Below are 14,627 nucleotides of genomic sequence, written 5' to 3'. Positions count from 1 at the left end.
ACACCAATCTGCTGGTCCAACTCATACTTCACCTTCTCATCACTTCTAAATGAGTTCAAGATATTTTAACTCTTTTTCCTCTGTTCTGTATCTCAGAAGGAGCAGAAGGAGGAGATTTTCAGTGAAGAACCCTGACCTCTCACCCCAGTTGTTTCATGCTTGGCTGCAGATCACTGCAGTGCATGCTGATGGGAACTCTCTGATGAAGCCAATAGAACCACATCTTCTGCAAACTGAAGAAATGCTTGACTGAGCTTCAAAAAGCAGATGCCCTCCTCAGCCTGGCTACACTTTGAGATTCTGTCCATAAACGTCAAAAACAGGATCAGAGACAAGCGGTAACTCAACATCCATTAAAAACACGGTGTACTTTATACCAAGGATGCAGACACAGCTCTCACCCTCACTCCATTCTTGTCAGCTTTCTCTGTGCCTATAAAGCACCAGTAGACTGGATGGTCAGATTCTCTTCTATTCCCTTCAGAAGTTCTGCAAGGGTGAAGATCTGGGCAACTGTTTTAGAACCAGGCTGGAATCTGCATTGCTTGTCCTAAATCTGAGGTCCCACCATTAGCTGGGGCCTCCGTTCCAGCACCCTAAAAGAAATTTTGCCGGGAGCCTGAGTACGATAACTGGAGCACTCACTCAGGATCTCCTTTTTGAAAATTGCAATCACCACTCCAGTCTGCCACTCCACAGGCACAATGCCAGATTACAACCTAACATTAAAGAGGTGTGTCAACTGAAACATTCCCATAATGTCTAGAGGCTTTAGCATCTCAGGGCAAATCTCATCCGAACCTGGTGCTTCCTGTCATAGCTCTTCTCATCTACCCTGTCAGTGACTTCTGCCAGTTGAGGCCAATATGGCCCTCCTCCATCTCTTCAGGCTCCTTTTAACATTTCTCCTAAAAAGACATTAATTGATGAGTTCTCTAGTTCAACAGCTCTTCAGTTTTCTTTGTTTGTTTTTTAGCAATGCACTTTCTTTTGATAGATTTGGGTGAGTGTCTATAAATCATGCATGCTTATCTTACTGCTCTGTTGTGACAATCTTGCATGAGGGAGTCAACCTTGTCCTTGATTACCAAGGTAACCTAAACTAGCTCAGCCCCACAGCATAGACCTCTGTCTCTTTTAGAGATAGTGGAAAATATCAACAGAGATGCTGCAAAAAGGTCAACACCAGGAAGGTTCAATGATATTTTTATTCTTAGCGCAAATACACAGCGATACAGTAGATCTACAATTCTGCTACAACTTCCCATCAGTGTTCTGGGTATTCACAGAAATTTTTTTTAAAAAGTCACCATTTAAAAATGAATCAGTCTGTGTTTCTTATCATGTACCATCAATAAGACTAAAACTCTATAAGAGAAAAGGATAAGTTTAATTTGCAAAACATTGAGTAAAACATTCAGTACTTACTTGGCATATGATCTCACTTGAAATATGATTAAAATCACATTCCTAACAATGTGCAAATCCAAAAAAAACCTGACTGTATGGGCATGGACATGGAATTTCTTTGGTTAGTGCTAGTTTGGGATGGGACTTTTGTATCCTTTGAATGCTTGGTTAGATTATGACGTGGCAAATTTAGAAGCTGGGGCATCACTTTGGGCTCTTTGTATTTAGGAATCATTCGTGAACAGTTTTGCATGGGGGTGTGGCTTAGTGTGCAACAAAGTGTAGTCAGTTTAACGATTTCTTTAACTTTGCCTGTCAGTGTTTGTATGTTTGACCAGTCAGTTCATGCCTGTATATTCTCGGTGTGTCTGCAAATGTTTCTTCCACAACTGAAAGCCAACGCTCAGATGGAACATAAATAACTTGAAGAGTGCGATTGTATCCTATGAGACATAGTTCTTTATTAAGTATTTCACATACAGTGCCACTCACATACAAGCATTTACTTCACAGTAATACAAGGTTACATACAGGGTCCCAAATCCATAAACAATCCGATTTGTGATTTATTGAATGTTTGTTACCATGGTGACTCTTAACACACTTAAAAAAAAAAATCTATCCTCGTCTATGCTGCCAGGAACATTTAACAAATGAACAGTAGCCAGTTATCAAAAATGAAAAGGAAAAAAAGTCACGAGAAAAAGAAATGAAATTGAAAATTTGAATGTTTTTTTTGAGCATTCATACTCTGCACATTTTACACGGGTTATCTGACGTCCCAGCGGTTCCCTCCTTTAGGTCGATTAGCTTGGATATGGGAGAATAATGACATTTGGTGTCCAGTGACGGACTGACTCTGCAAGCAAACTGTGGTTTGTTTTATGATGAGTGGGATTGATACTGTAATGTAATGGCTTTGTTTCCTATGGTAATCCTAACCAAAGGAAACAAACCCAAAACAAAACTGTACGGTCAGAACGTCTAACAGAATTCAGATGTCAGGACAAAACCAGAGACATTTTCAGCTTTTCTTCACATGCAGTCAACTGCCACAAAGACAAAACAGTGCCAAAGTTACAAGACATGGTTGTTTTGACAAAAGACTGCATATAAAAGATGGAGGCGGTTTAGGTCTGAAAGTAAAGCCAGTGTAGAAATGCCTTGAACCTGCATTCTTTCATCTTGTAAGTTTATGGTGTCAATTAGTAGTTTCAAGCTTTTAAAAAAAAATACAGCATGTTCACCTTGCAAATTATAGTCCAATTTAGAGTAAAATAGATGAAAAGGCTGAGTAAGCTGCACAGCATGGACACCTTTTCACTGGCTAGGTGTTATTTTTTTGATTATTTAAAAAGAAGTGTATGGGCTCAGTCACTCATCTCGGGTCACACGAATAAAAAATGTGTTTATTCAGTAATGTGTCGAATCGTGTTTTAAAATGGAAAGAAGATCACTGGCTAACGATTTTATGCCATCCGTTTGTTTTGCAACCAGGACATCTGGAGGCATCAAACTGGGACTTGAAAAACCACTGGGTGATGTCACACATGCTGCTGACAGTTGAAATGCTCCGTTTGAGGCTTGTACACTGGTCTTCACATCCATGTGGGTGACGTTATGGTGGTTTCATCTATGTTTTATATATATATTCCAGTCTATGGTTTACCAGCACTAACAGACTACTTTGACCCTTAACTTGTGACCCTAACGAACACCTTCTTGAGGAGTTTCTAGTCTCAGTTTGAAAATTTGAAGTATTATTTAAAATGGTAAATGGTAAATGGCCTGCATTTGTATAGCGCTTTTATAGTCCCTAAGGACCCCAAAGCGCTTCACACTACATTCAGTCATTCACCCATTCACACACACATTCACACACTGGCGATGGCAAGCTATATTTAATACAACATGGTGTTCACTTTTTGTAAATACAGTCCTTTGTAAAGAAAAAAAGCCACTAAAGAAAAATATGAGGCCGCAGATTTCCTCGGTTTCTCAGTCATTTCTGCCCGTGCTCATCACGTCCAGTTTCAAAAAACAAAGACGATGACCTGCTTCAAAAGCAGGTGTTCACGAACCAATGCGCGCCGCCGCCGTGGGCACGCCCGTCTTTTACGTGCAGTTAAAAGTCACCAAAACTTTGTCGAATAAGTGAGCTACTTGGGAGTCCATGTGATGTTTGTTTACACACTCTGGTTTACTTGCAGAGAAACTAAATACCAACTACAACAAACTTTACTGGTGAGCAAAGGCTACTTTGAGAGTGTAATCAAGTGTAATTGCACTCCAGTGACACGGGGCTCTGCATGTGTAAACTGCTGTAATGGACACATTGTTACACATCCGATTTTAGACTCACACCACCACCACCACAACTACAGAAAAAGGCAAGGGGGGGGGGGGGGGGGGGGGAAAGACAGAACACAATTTGGTCTTTCTAAAAAGTAGCTGTATTTTGATTTGGATTCTTTTTGGCTGAAGCAAAGCGGTTTCAGAGAAGAGGACAGGGAGGGCGAGTTCCAGGGAGGAGGGAAGGACGGGCGCTCAAGGTTTGGAGAGGGGAGGTGTAATTGTGGCAGTGGCTGGTAAGGTGCAATGAACTAATTTTGGGGGGTGTTTTATTGTGTACATGCTTTTTTTCTGTGTGCGATTATAAGGGCAGGGACTGCAGATGAAATAAGATAAATAACCAATAACTGCAATGATAAGACTTCTTATATTAAAATAAATTCAGAGCACTTGTCATTATTTCCCCAAACAAGAATTAGTGATGCATGCACGGGGATTGTTCGCCTTTGAATTAGAAAAAAACTCATATTCAGCCTATCAGAGGTTACAATGCTGCAGGTTTCTTCACATCTTATTTTAATAATGCACTTTTTCATCGCTTTGTTTTCTAAAAGCTCTCGAGAGTCTGAGTTTATTTGCTAAAGTTAAAATGAGGAATGCAGTGAAAGCGTTGTTTGAAGGTACATTTTAAAAATAGCAGATGTTAACACCCAATCTATCTGCAGCTTTGCTCCAAAAACACGTCCCTACAGTACAACCTACAGTGCATCTGTACACAGGCAGGCGAGAATTGGGCAGGATTTCATCAAAAGGGGTCAAGTGAAGAGGGGCTGAATTGGGCGATGAGATCACCATGGCAACGAGGACCTCCGTGGTGCGGAGCACGAGGGAATGTGGGAGGGAGTTTCACGCTGAAGTGCCCCCAAAGTGGAAGGAATCGCTCTCTGCTTATTTTTTTTCTCATTTTTTTTTTTACGTGCTTTCAGGAGATTCTCGTGGCCGCGGTCCAAGCGCCCACATTAATGAACTCTTCACACGCTCGCACACGCGCTCACACTCACACCCCATTACATCACGGGTAACAACACTTATATAACAGGACCTCGCGGACACTGAGGTGATTACACCGGGCTTACATCAGTGTCAGCAAGCCAAAATAAATACACACAGAAATCCATGTTCCTCGCTGACGATGGCAGCAACGCAAAAAGAAAATATGTACACGGAACTAAACTAAAGGATTGCACATTTCAAGTGGGGGGGTTGGGGGGGTGGTTACGCTTCACTTTCCTCATCTTGGTTTGTTCTGTAGTCACAGGATGAATTCAGCTTTTTTTTTTTTTTTAACTCTTATTATTCTTAAGATTCCTCAAGGTTACAAAAAACAAGGTGGCAAAACAAAATGAATCCACCCATTCTGCAGGCTGCTCGGGTGTTTGAGGACATGCCGAAACTAAAGGCGAGCAAACCAGAGGACAGGAAAGATGAGAGGCATCACATCGAACAGCCCTGCAACAGAAAGGAAAGCAAACATTTCAGCACAATCACAAATATGTCATCTTAAGGCGTGAATCGAACCAGCGTGTTTGTTGTAGCCAACAATACCCCCACCCCGAACAGCCTCTTTCAAATATTGTCAGCGCTGCGTGACCAAAAGCATCAGGGGACTCGTGTGGCAAACATGTCCTCTGAAAATTCATAAAAGTGCCCTTATTTTCTATTTCACCCGGCTCACATTTCCATGGAGTTGATAAATATTCACGCCTGAATGCCACCTCTGTCCCCAGGGGCTGTTTAGTAGTGAGCTTTTTTCCTCTTCTTCCCCCCACTGTGCTCTAAATTTGAAAAACTGAGCTTTTTTCCCTCTTTTCTTTTTTTAATTTGCGAAGAACAAATGAAGGCGCAGGAACTGATGGTACTGAGTGGCAGAAAAGGAAATACAGAAAAACGAAACAGCTCTCAGGTTTCTTCTCAATAATTTGTTTGCCTATGGCAACGGCTTGGTTTTTTTCTTTGAAACATAAAATGATTCCACACAGCTATGAAATAACCATTCATTTAAACTCTTAAAGGTCCACATATACGACACATGCACATGGTGATATGTAGCAAAAGGTCTCTACATAAAAACCTGTGTATTTCTTACCCCGTAATTCATCCAATTCATTGATTTGATTACACTTAAAGTCTTTTTTCCACAGTAAACATTTATGAACAGCCACTGTTTTTACTCAGTAATGGTCATTTTATGACAAAAAAAAAAAAAAAAATCAGCAGTGAGCTTTTGTTTTGAAGGGTGATGTTCAGTGTGTGGGTGTACTTAAAAAGATCTGTGATTCTGCAGCGACTGTACAGACTGTATTTAATTTTTACCAGGGATGGGCATTTCAAGCATAATTACAGTCGCTTATCATATCCGAGCAGTCCTCAACTGCCACCTTCTGGTAACAACAGGACATTACATACAACCAGGTGAAACCCCCCAAAAAATTATGAGGAAAAGAAACAGTTATATAAACAATTTGAGATTTTACATAAATAAAAGTGACCTATTAAGCTCATTTCCAGTTCCACACTTATTCCTGGACTGTACTACACCCAGCATGCATGTTTGTGCACCACCGTGCTGCCTTTGGATAACGCATGGAATCATCTAGACTAGCTTTGCATGATTATGCTCAAAATAATCCTTATATATCTTATACTAGGCTGTGGGGGCAGCCTCTTAAAAAAGCCACCTTAAGTAGTCTTTAGACTGAACGTCTGTCTGGCAGAGATTACTATTATTATGTTAAATGGTCAGATATTCTAATAAGATGCTCTGTTTTATGTACAGGTAATCTCATTATAGATAACTAAATAAATGTATTTTTTAAGTAGTTATTTGTAGCTGTTTATAGTGGAGACAGGAAAATGGTGCTAATGCCAATTTCTTGTGTTGGACTGACATTCAGTGAGCCAGTTACCCACTTTGCTTAGATTCTGTCATCATATCATGGACATGTCACCTGAAATCTACTTAACAGATTTTATAATTAAGTTTAATTTCCACTACTGAGCCATTTAACGGTAACAATGATCAATTCGGTGGACAACTAATTTAGAATTCATCCAATGTGCACAATTTTCAACAGGCTTGCGCTTACCTATACTCTTTTAGACCGGTCTGTTGTCCACCTCGTATCAGATCGTACCTTAAGGTCCAAATTAGTCACCTCAGCCGCACAAGAATCCGGGTCAGTGGCAACAAGTATTAAATCCCGGTTCTTTTGTATTCTTTACGGCCAAAAAGACACAGCTCAGAAGTGGTCCTTTTACTTTAAAAATGATCTTTATTTTACATATCCGGGATATGGAGACCTGAACACAAAACACACAACCCAAGGTCTGAAGCACAAACGGAAGCCTAAGTATTTATATACTTGTTCTCCACGTCACACCACACTTTAAGTTTCGATCCAACAGCCTAGTTGGTTTCACTTTCTAGCTGCAAAAGCACGCTCTGCAAAAGCATGTAATTTCCTGTCAGCACTTTTGGCACAGAGTGTACTCAGAGTTGGGCCTTTCTTATAAAGCAATATAATCAGCATATAAACATTTAAGATGATAAATTTAAACCTCAGCATTGCCTCTGAGGTCCTGCTCAGGCAAACTTACCCTGTTTACTCCCAGAAGTAGCGCAGGTACCATATAGTTTCATTCTTGAGCTGAGGACCAAACAGAGGGTTGGTCTGGGCCAGAATGGCTATCAACCAACTAGAAAGAGAAAGTGAGAGAGAGCAGATAAATGACAAAGCACCATCAGTGTGGTGAAAGAACATGGGTGCATTTATCATGGTTGTAACCAGGTCACGGTACCATTCGATCGTATGAGCTGGAAAAAAAAATCTGATTCCAATTGAAGCAACTTTTAAAAAAATGATTCTGTTTAGGGCTGTTCGATATGACGATATATATCGGATGACGATATAAAAACGCTATCGTTTGTTTCGTGGTGTCGCAAAATAAACTGTTTACGGCAATATTTTTTCATCGTTTTGATGGTCACTGTAGTGGCTATATTAATTTCTTAAAGTTCTCTCTTTCTCTTATATTTAATATAACCACACTACAGACGGACAAGCACCTGTTTTTATGCGTTGTCGTTAGCAACAACGACAGTAAAACCTTCGCATGTCCGCTTGTTTATTTTCCACATAAACCTTTCACAATAAAGCTCAAGATCCTGTTGAGACTTCAAAATAAACTGAATCACGTGAAAGATTATGCCGAGTATTTACGGATGAGAAGCAAGACAGAGTCATCAGGTGCTAAAAAATAAACCTTAGACTCAAACGTTAGAACAGGCTTTTCCTCGCAGCACGCCGTGTAATAAATACTCACAAAGAAAACGGCGGCCGTTACAACTTATGTCTAAAAATGCATCGTTTCACGCATCTGTTAAAACACTCGTTTCCAGGTACACGACGCCCAGCTGGAAACACTTCACGCGAGTCGAGCTGCCCGAGATTCACAGAATTTACAGAAAATGTTAAATTTTTGTGATTTATATCTTTATCGGACGATAGAATTCTTATATTGGGATATGAGATTTTGGTCATATCGCACAGCCCTAATTCTGTTATAAAACGTTATCAGTTATTTATGCCAATCATTACTAACAAGAAAAACAAGGAATTCAATACCATCATAATTTCTATCTTTTTAAAATACAAAACTGACATGAGAGAGAGGAGTGCGACCTTCATCCCTCTTTACTGGACTTTAAGTCAGACGCTCTTCTGGGAACTTATTATAGAGTCAATTTAGAAAAAGTGATTAATAGCAGATTAAGAGTCAGGCACAGCAACTTAAGCAGGACGCTTATTTGTAAAGGTGAAGAAAAAGGAGTGGTGAGGGTCTAAGAATCAGTCTCTCTGAGTGGTCTTGACTGAGACGACAAAATTACTTTTTATCTTTATGAAAGCAAAAGGACACTTCAGAAGATGTGGACAAAGAATCGAGGCAACGACTGACTGTTAAAAGAAGGATGTAGAACTGCCCCACATAATAATAGTAATAATGAAAAACAGAAGAAAGATGAAATTCCAATCTGGCTCCTCTAAATGTCAATGTGTTAGAAACCCTCCAACACAGTTTGCATCAGTGTCAGCTTACACAAACACTTTCTGTTATTATCTCAGGGCTTCAGTAAAAATACCAAAAATAAGAAAAAGAAAACAGATTGGCTGTAGTGTTCTATTTGTAGCCAGTATCTACTGCTGAAGTTCTGCCAGAGGCAGAAAACTGGGTCATAAATTAGCCGAAGCCAACTGTAGACACTTGTAGAAAGCAGTCTGTAGCCTGAGCGAAGGAAGAGTTTATCCAATGCAGAGAAACATGAAATGGAAAAGAAGGTCTCCTCGTTTGTTCACAGCACTTTTAATAAACTGGTTAAAACCTTTTCTGCTTTTATTTTTCTTCCTGTAAGCCAATCTGTGCATGTTTTTAAACGCTCTTCGTAAATAAGCTTGTTATTATTTTTGGGAAAAGAACAGCAGACACTCACGACACACAGCGAGATTTGTGGAACAGATCTGTACGGCTGATCCAGGTACATCATTTCCAGGCTAAAACTGTGCAAACAGTGTATGTTTACAGTACGAATGCTGTTGTTGGTGGAGGTTTATCCTGAGGGTGCCCAGCTCCCTCTAGTGGTAGAATGATAATCTTATTTATGCACATCCCACCTCTTCTTGCATCCCCATTTTTTAATCCCCCTTAAAACGGCGACTGCTTTTGAAAGCTGAACATTTCTGATGATAGACCAGAGGACCAGAGCCCTCCTACACATTTGCAGGTCCCCCACAGAGCCATAGCCAAACGAGTGCACGGTACTGGTGTTCCCTGAAAATGAATGCTGATTGCCATGTCACTTTGTGTATATGCCAAACTGCTGTTTGTTTTATAAAGCATTTCAGTCGGGACCACTATGCTGAGAAGAATATTGTTACTGTCGTGGTCGTTTTCATCTGCTGTAATTTACTTTAGCTGCGCAGCTCTCCTCTGGGACCTCTTTTGACCATTCCATGTGATTACACACAAAGCTGGAGGCAGTGATAGAAGAAGCAGGACTTAACCGCAGTACAGAGCAGATATCAGAGACAACAAACACATTGATGAAATATGAATGCAAATATTAAAACACACAGACTGCAAACAAACACAAACTATGAATTCTTTTTATTTCATGCTGAGGTGGATGAAGATGTTTTGATTACGAGCTGCCATCAACATAATCTGCTGATTTTTCCACACTGATTCATTGGGGAGGCTGCGGGTTGCAAAGCAGTTTGCAGCTGTGCACCAACTGTAGGCTACATGAGCTTAAACAGCAAACCCTTTATGAGATTTATCAAGGATAACAACTGAGCCATTACTGATACTTCCTGCCACTGAGATCCTTCAGTCTTTGTTACCTGTCTGGGTTCATTCCTGTGTTTCAGTAGTCTTATTAGTATGCTGGTATTTTAAATGTAGATATGGACAAATTACAGACACATAAGGCCAAATGAAAGATTTGAGTCAGCCCCACTAGGTGCATACACATATATATGCATCTACAACACTGGGAGTTCATATCTTTTTCAGTTTGACCTTCGTTGTGCTATCAGACGAGAACAAGCCTGGTTAGTTTTCTCATCTTTCGGATTTCTGTCTCAACCAAACCCCAATTTGTGCTCTCTCTCGCTCTCTTATTGCACTTGGGAAAAACAAAAACAAAATAAAACTCGTGTCAGCAGGAATCAGCTGGCTGATGGCGTTGCTGTGACTCAGCTCGTCAGGTGGCAGATGTTTTACAGGGTTTGTTATCAGTGTGTAACTTGACTTCTAGGGCCTCCAGCACACACGGGATGTTGTTAACCCAATGCAGAAGTATCCTCCTTGTAAAATGTAAAACAGATGTCCCATTGGGCATAATTAATGCTTTTGAGAGAAAGAAAGGCAGAGAGCATCCATTTTCCTTGATTTCCCTCGCCTCCCATGAAAGCAGCATGGAGCTGTTAGCTGATAGAAATAACGAGTTAAAAGTTGGATTTTAGTTGATTCAGTTGAGTAAAAGTGTTTTTATTGGTGAGAGTTGATCCACAAGGTTTACAAAGCGTCTTATTTTCCTTGACATCAAACAGCACGTCTATCCTTACTGCACAAGGCGACCACTTCCAAACTTGGCTCGCCTTTCTACACAACTTAACTGGTTCTATCTGGGTCTCATCTCCATTTTCACCTTGTTTATTGAAAAAAAGTGTCAATACATTTCATCAGAGTTTTTGTCCTCATGCATTATCATCTTGTTTTTGTAGAAGAAAACTATGACGAACATTATTGCTTAATTAACAACCTATTCATCACTGTTGCTTTTTAAAACGTAGCTGTAGATCTTCTCGCTTCATGTGTATCAGCACGCACGAGTTTCCACCACATGACCTGCTGCAGGTTCTGACTACAGTGACTCTCCAGCACAGAGCAGATTTTAAAGAGTAGAGCAAGAGTTACGTGTGCAGCTGCAGTCCCAGATGTTGGAGTGTGGGTGACTGTGGGAGTGAGATCATCAGTGGGCAAGCAGCTGAATGACACTGAGGACTGGCTCAATATCAGCCTGGCAAGAGTTCAACGGGCACACAAACAACACACAGGAAGGGCCAGACCTCAATGGTAAGCAGTGACTGAACTTTCAAAATAAGAGCAAGGGGACTGCCTGCTAGTGTTGTTCTGTCAGATAAATTGTAAAAAAAAATCCTAACGTGAGTCACCAAATATATTTCCACAGCAGTCAACATTCCTGGGCAGGTCACTGACCTGGTCTGTGTGTGAGGAAACACTGATGTTTATTTTCATACTTCATATGTTGGTCACTAAAATGCTACAGCCACAAAAAACATTTTATTTACAGTAAAAAAAAAATTTAAAAATAAAAAAATAAATAACATGGTTTCATATTCTTATGAAACCAATGGTAACTTATGTCATGTATTTGGCAAAAATTTACCCTTGGAGATAGAGCCAGGTAAAAAGACCCTGTCCCCTCTGTGCCTCTAAAAATTCTCAATTTGCTAGTAAGCCTGTGGCAAATACAAATCAAATCAAAATACATTTATATAGCACATATTAAAACAACAGTGTTGACCATAGTGCTTCACAGTCAGTAAAAACATGAGACAATTAAAACAAACAATAAAACAGGACAACAAACAATAGGTAACAACACAATAAGCTAAAACAGCCAACTAGTTAGAATCAAAGGCCGAAGTAAAAAGATACGTTTTAAGACGTGATTTAAAAGACTGGATAGACTCGGCAGTACGAATATGAACACGGAGGTTATTCCAGAGTCTGGGTGCCACGGTTGCAAAGACCCGGTCACCTCTCGACTTCATTCGAAACCTAGGTTGTGCTAGGAGCCTGTGATTGGATGATCTAAGTGCTCTGTTGGGATTGTATAAGAGGAGTAGTTCAGAGAGATAGGTGGGCGCTAAATTATTCAGAATTTTAAAAGTGAACAAAAGAATTTTAAAATCTATATTTAACAGGGAGCCAATGTAATTTGGCTAAAATTGGAGTTATGCATTCATAGATTCTCGTACCTGTTAAAAGACGCGCAGCTGCATTTTGAATTAACTGAAGCCGGTAAAGAGAAGAGTGTTGGAGGCCCGAGTAGAGGGAGTTACAGTAGTCCAATCTGGATGTGATAAATGTGTGGATAAGCTTTTCAAGATCCTTTAAAGGAAGGAATGGCTTTGCTTTAGATATGTGACGCAACTGGCAAAAGCTGTTTTTTACCACAGTGGACACCTGTTTCTCAAGTTTAAAAGAGCCATCCAGGAACACTCCAAGGTTCCTTACAGTGAGCGAGAGATGGCTAGCGAGAGGGCCTAGGGCATCAGCTAACTGGTCTAGCGGAGTGTGACTACCAAAGACTATGATTTCGGTCTTATTCTCGTTCAATGTAAGAAAATTATGTGATAACCAAATTTTAGCTTCATGCAAACAGTTGAACATCAGACCCTTTATTAGTTACACCTCACTAACAATCTCTATCTTTCGCTCTCCAAATCTCAAAGGTGCTCTATTGGATTAATATCTGGTGACTGTGGAGGCCTTTGGAGTTCAGTCAACTCACTGCCATGTTCAAGAGTTTGAGACGATTTGAGCTCCAGCGTGTAGCAGAAGCCATTTCCCCAAATCATTACACGACAGCTAACTTGAACTGGGGACACAAGGCATGGTGGATCCATGCTTTCATGTTCTTTATGCCAAATTCTGACCAGCCCAACCAAAGGCTGCAACAGAATCTAAGACTCATTAGACCAGACATTGTTTTTACAGTCTTCCTTTGAAAATGTTTTGTGAGTTTGTGCTAAATAAAAGAGCAGGAGTGGTAACGGTGTGGTCTTCTGCTGCTGTAATCCATCGGCTTGAAGCTTCAAAGTGTTGTATGCTAAGAGATGCTTCTGCACACCTCAGTTGTAACAAGTGGTTATTTGAGTTACTGTCGCCTTCCTATCAGCTCAAAGCAGTCTGGCCATTCTCCTCTCATCTCTGGCATCAACAAGGCATTTTAGCCCAGGTTACTGCAGCTCACTGGATCACCATTGCTTGGCACCAACAGCCATTCCCCATTCAAAGTCATATTTCAATCACCTTTCTTATCTATTCTAATGATCAGTTTGAGCTTCAGCAAGGAGTCTACATACCTAAATTCTTTAAGTCGCTCGAATGTGATTGGATAATTAGATCCCTGCATTAATGAGCCCTTGAGCAGGTGTACTTAACAAAGTGGCCAACATGCAAAATGACAACAGCTACATACCAAAGAAGAGTAAGCAAGTAGGTACTTACAACAAGTAGCAACAGATCGCTGTAAGGATCAGACTGGTGACAATCACACTGTCAGAGAGAGCAGAGGAGTCAGAGTCACACGTGCCCACTTTTACTATTATAACATTCATAAGCAAACATTATTAAAATTAGATCCCGAGTCACATACTGAGCAATACTGGACATTAATGCACAAACGATAGAAATATTGTAATCACACAGTTTTTCAAGGAGACTGGCCCTGACTCCACGACTTACAATCTTCCCCGTACTCTGCTTTTCACAAATAAAACCATCAGAATGACTTTTGTCCAAACGAGCCGACTCGACCTTTGAAATTACTGGTAGTGTGTGTGTGTGTGTGTGTGTGTGTTTGGATGGAGGGATAGCTGAATGACTGTTTCGTGGATGACGCTGGGCCTCCATCACCAGAAGAGGATCAGGAGCACGCTCGCGCGCGTCGCATATGTCTAAAGATTCTTTCCGACCGACACAGCGAAAACACTAACAGCAAGGAAAATACAATTATAGTTACAAAGTATAATAATAACACTGTCAAATGAAAGGGAACGCAAAATGATGTCGTTAATTGTATCCAATTAAAAGCAGTTACACCACCTACCCCCGATTGGGTCCTTTGGGCACTAAAAACGGAGCTACGACCCCCACCAACGCCCATAACGTGGTGAAGCAGATCATCGGCAGGGCGAGAGAATGATAGACCATGGCTTCAGTCCGCAGGACCCCGCAGATGTACAAAAAAATCTCTGCTTGTCCTTTTGAAGATAAAGATGCTTCAATGGCCGCTGAGCCAGTCTGTCGCTTCTGTTAGGGACCCGCCCAAATCAGTCGCTGCTGTCGATGATTGGTTGAAAGCTCTGCTAAAGCGACGTTTTATTGGTTCAGCCTGCTGTCTTTCAGCATTACAGAACGGGGGGATTGGACGGATGTATATGCCAGCAGATTAGAGGCAAGTGCAGACCCCCTCACCATCACCACATCACACACCATGCTTTCAGCAGAAATCTATATATTTAATTAATTAATTAAACCATAACCAAATATAA

The 14,627-nt window shown here is 40.7% G+C and overlaps 1 protein-coding gene across 1 annotated transcript; it reads right to left on the bottom strand.

The window, feature by feature from the left end:
* Nucleotides 1-1,846: 1,846 nt before the first annotated feature.
* atp6v0e2 (ATPase H+ transporting V0 subunit e2) lies at nt 1,847-14,399 on the bottom strand. The gene is made up of 4 exons (XM_085275985.1): nt 14,183-14,399; nt 13,582-13,629; nt 7,360-7,458; nt 1,847-5,211 (listed from the first exon to the last, which is right to left on the bottom strand). The coding sequence occupies exons 1-3, from the start codon at nt 14,284-14,286 to the stop codon at nt 7,365-7,367; spliced, it is 246 nt and encodes an 81-aa protein (XP_085132111.1). The 5' UTR covers nt 14,287-14,399; the 3' UTR covers nt 1,847-5,211; nt 7,360-7,364.
* Nucleotides 14,400-14,627: the final 228 nt, after the last annotated feature.

The sequence above is a fragment of the Mchenga conophoros genome, linkage group LG6 (assembly GCF_057382185.1).
Source record: "Mchenga conophoros isolate Kocher_MC1m ecotype Shallow Benthic linkage group LG6, M_conophoros_male_GT1.1, whole genome shotgun sequence".
Classification (NCBI taxonomy): domain Eukaryota; kingdom Metazoa; phylum Chordata; class Actinopteri; order Cichliformes; family Cichlidae; genus Mchenga; species Mchenga conophoros.
This window is presented reverse-complemented; position numbering and strand designations above follow the sequence as displayed.

Coding starts and splice junctions, on each gene's coding strand:
- atp6v0e2 (XM_085275985.1), bottom strand. CDS start 14,286: ATGGTCTATCATTCTCTCGCCCTGCCGATGATCTGCTTCACCACGTTA. Junction 13,630..14,182: donor CCCAAAGGACCCAATCGGGG/GTAGGTGGTGTA, acceptor TCTCTCTGACAG/TGTGATTGTCACCAGTCTGA. Junction 7,459..13,581: donor GCGATCTGTTGCTACTTGTT/GTAAGTACCTAC, acceptor TTCTCTTTCTAG/TTGGTTGATAGCCATTCTGG.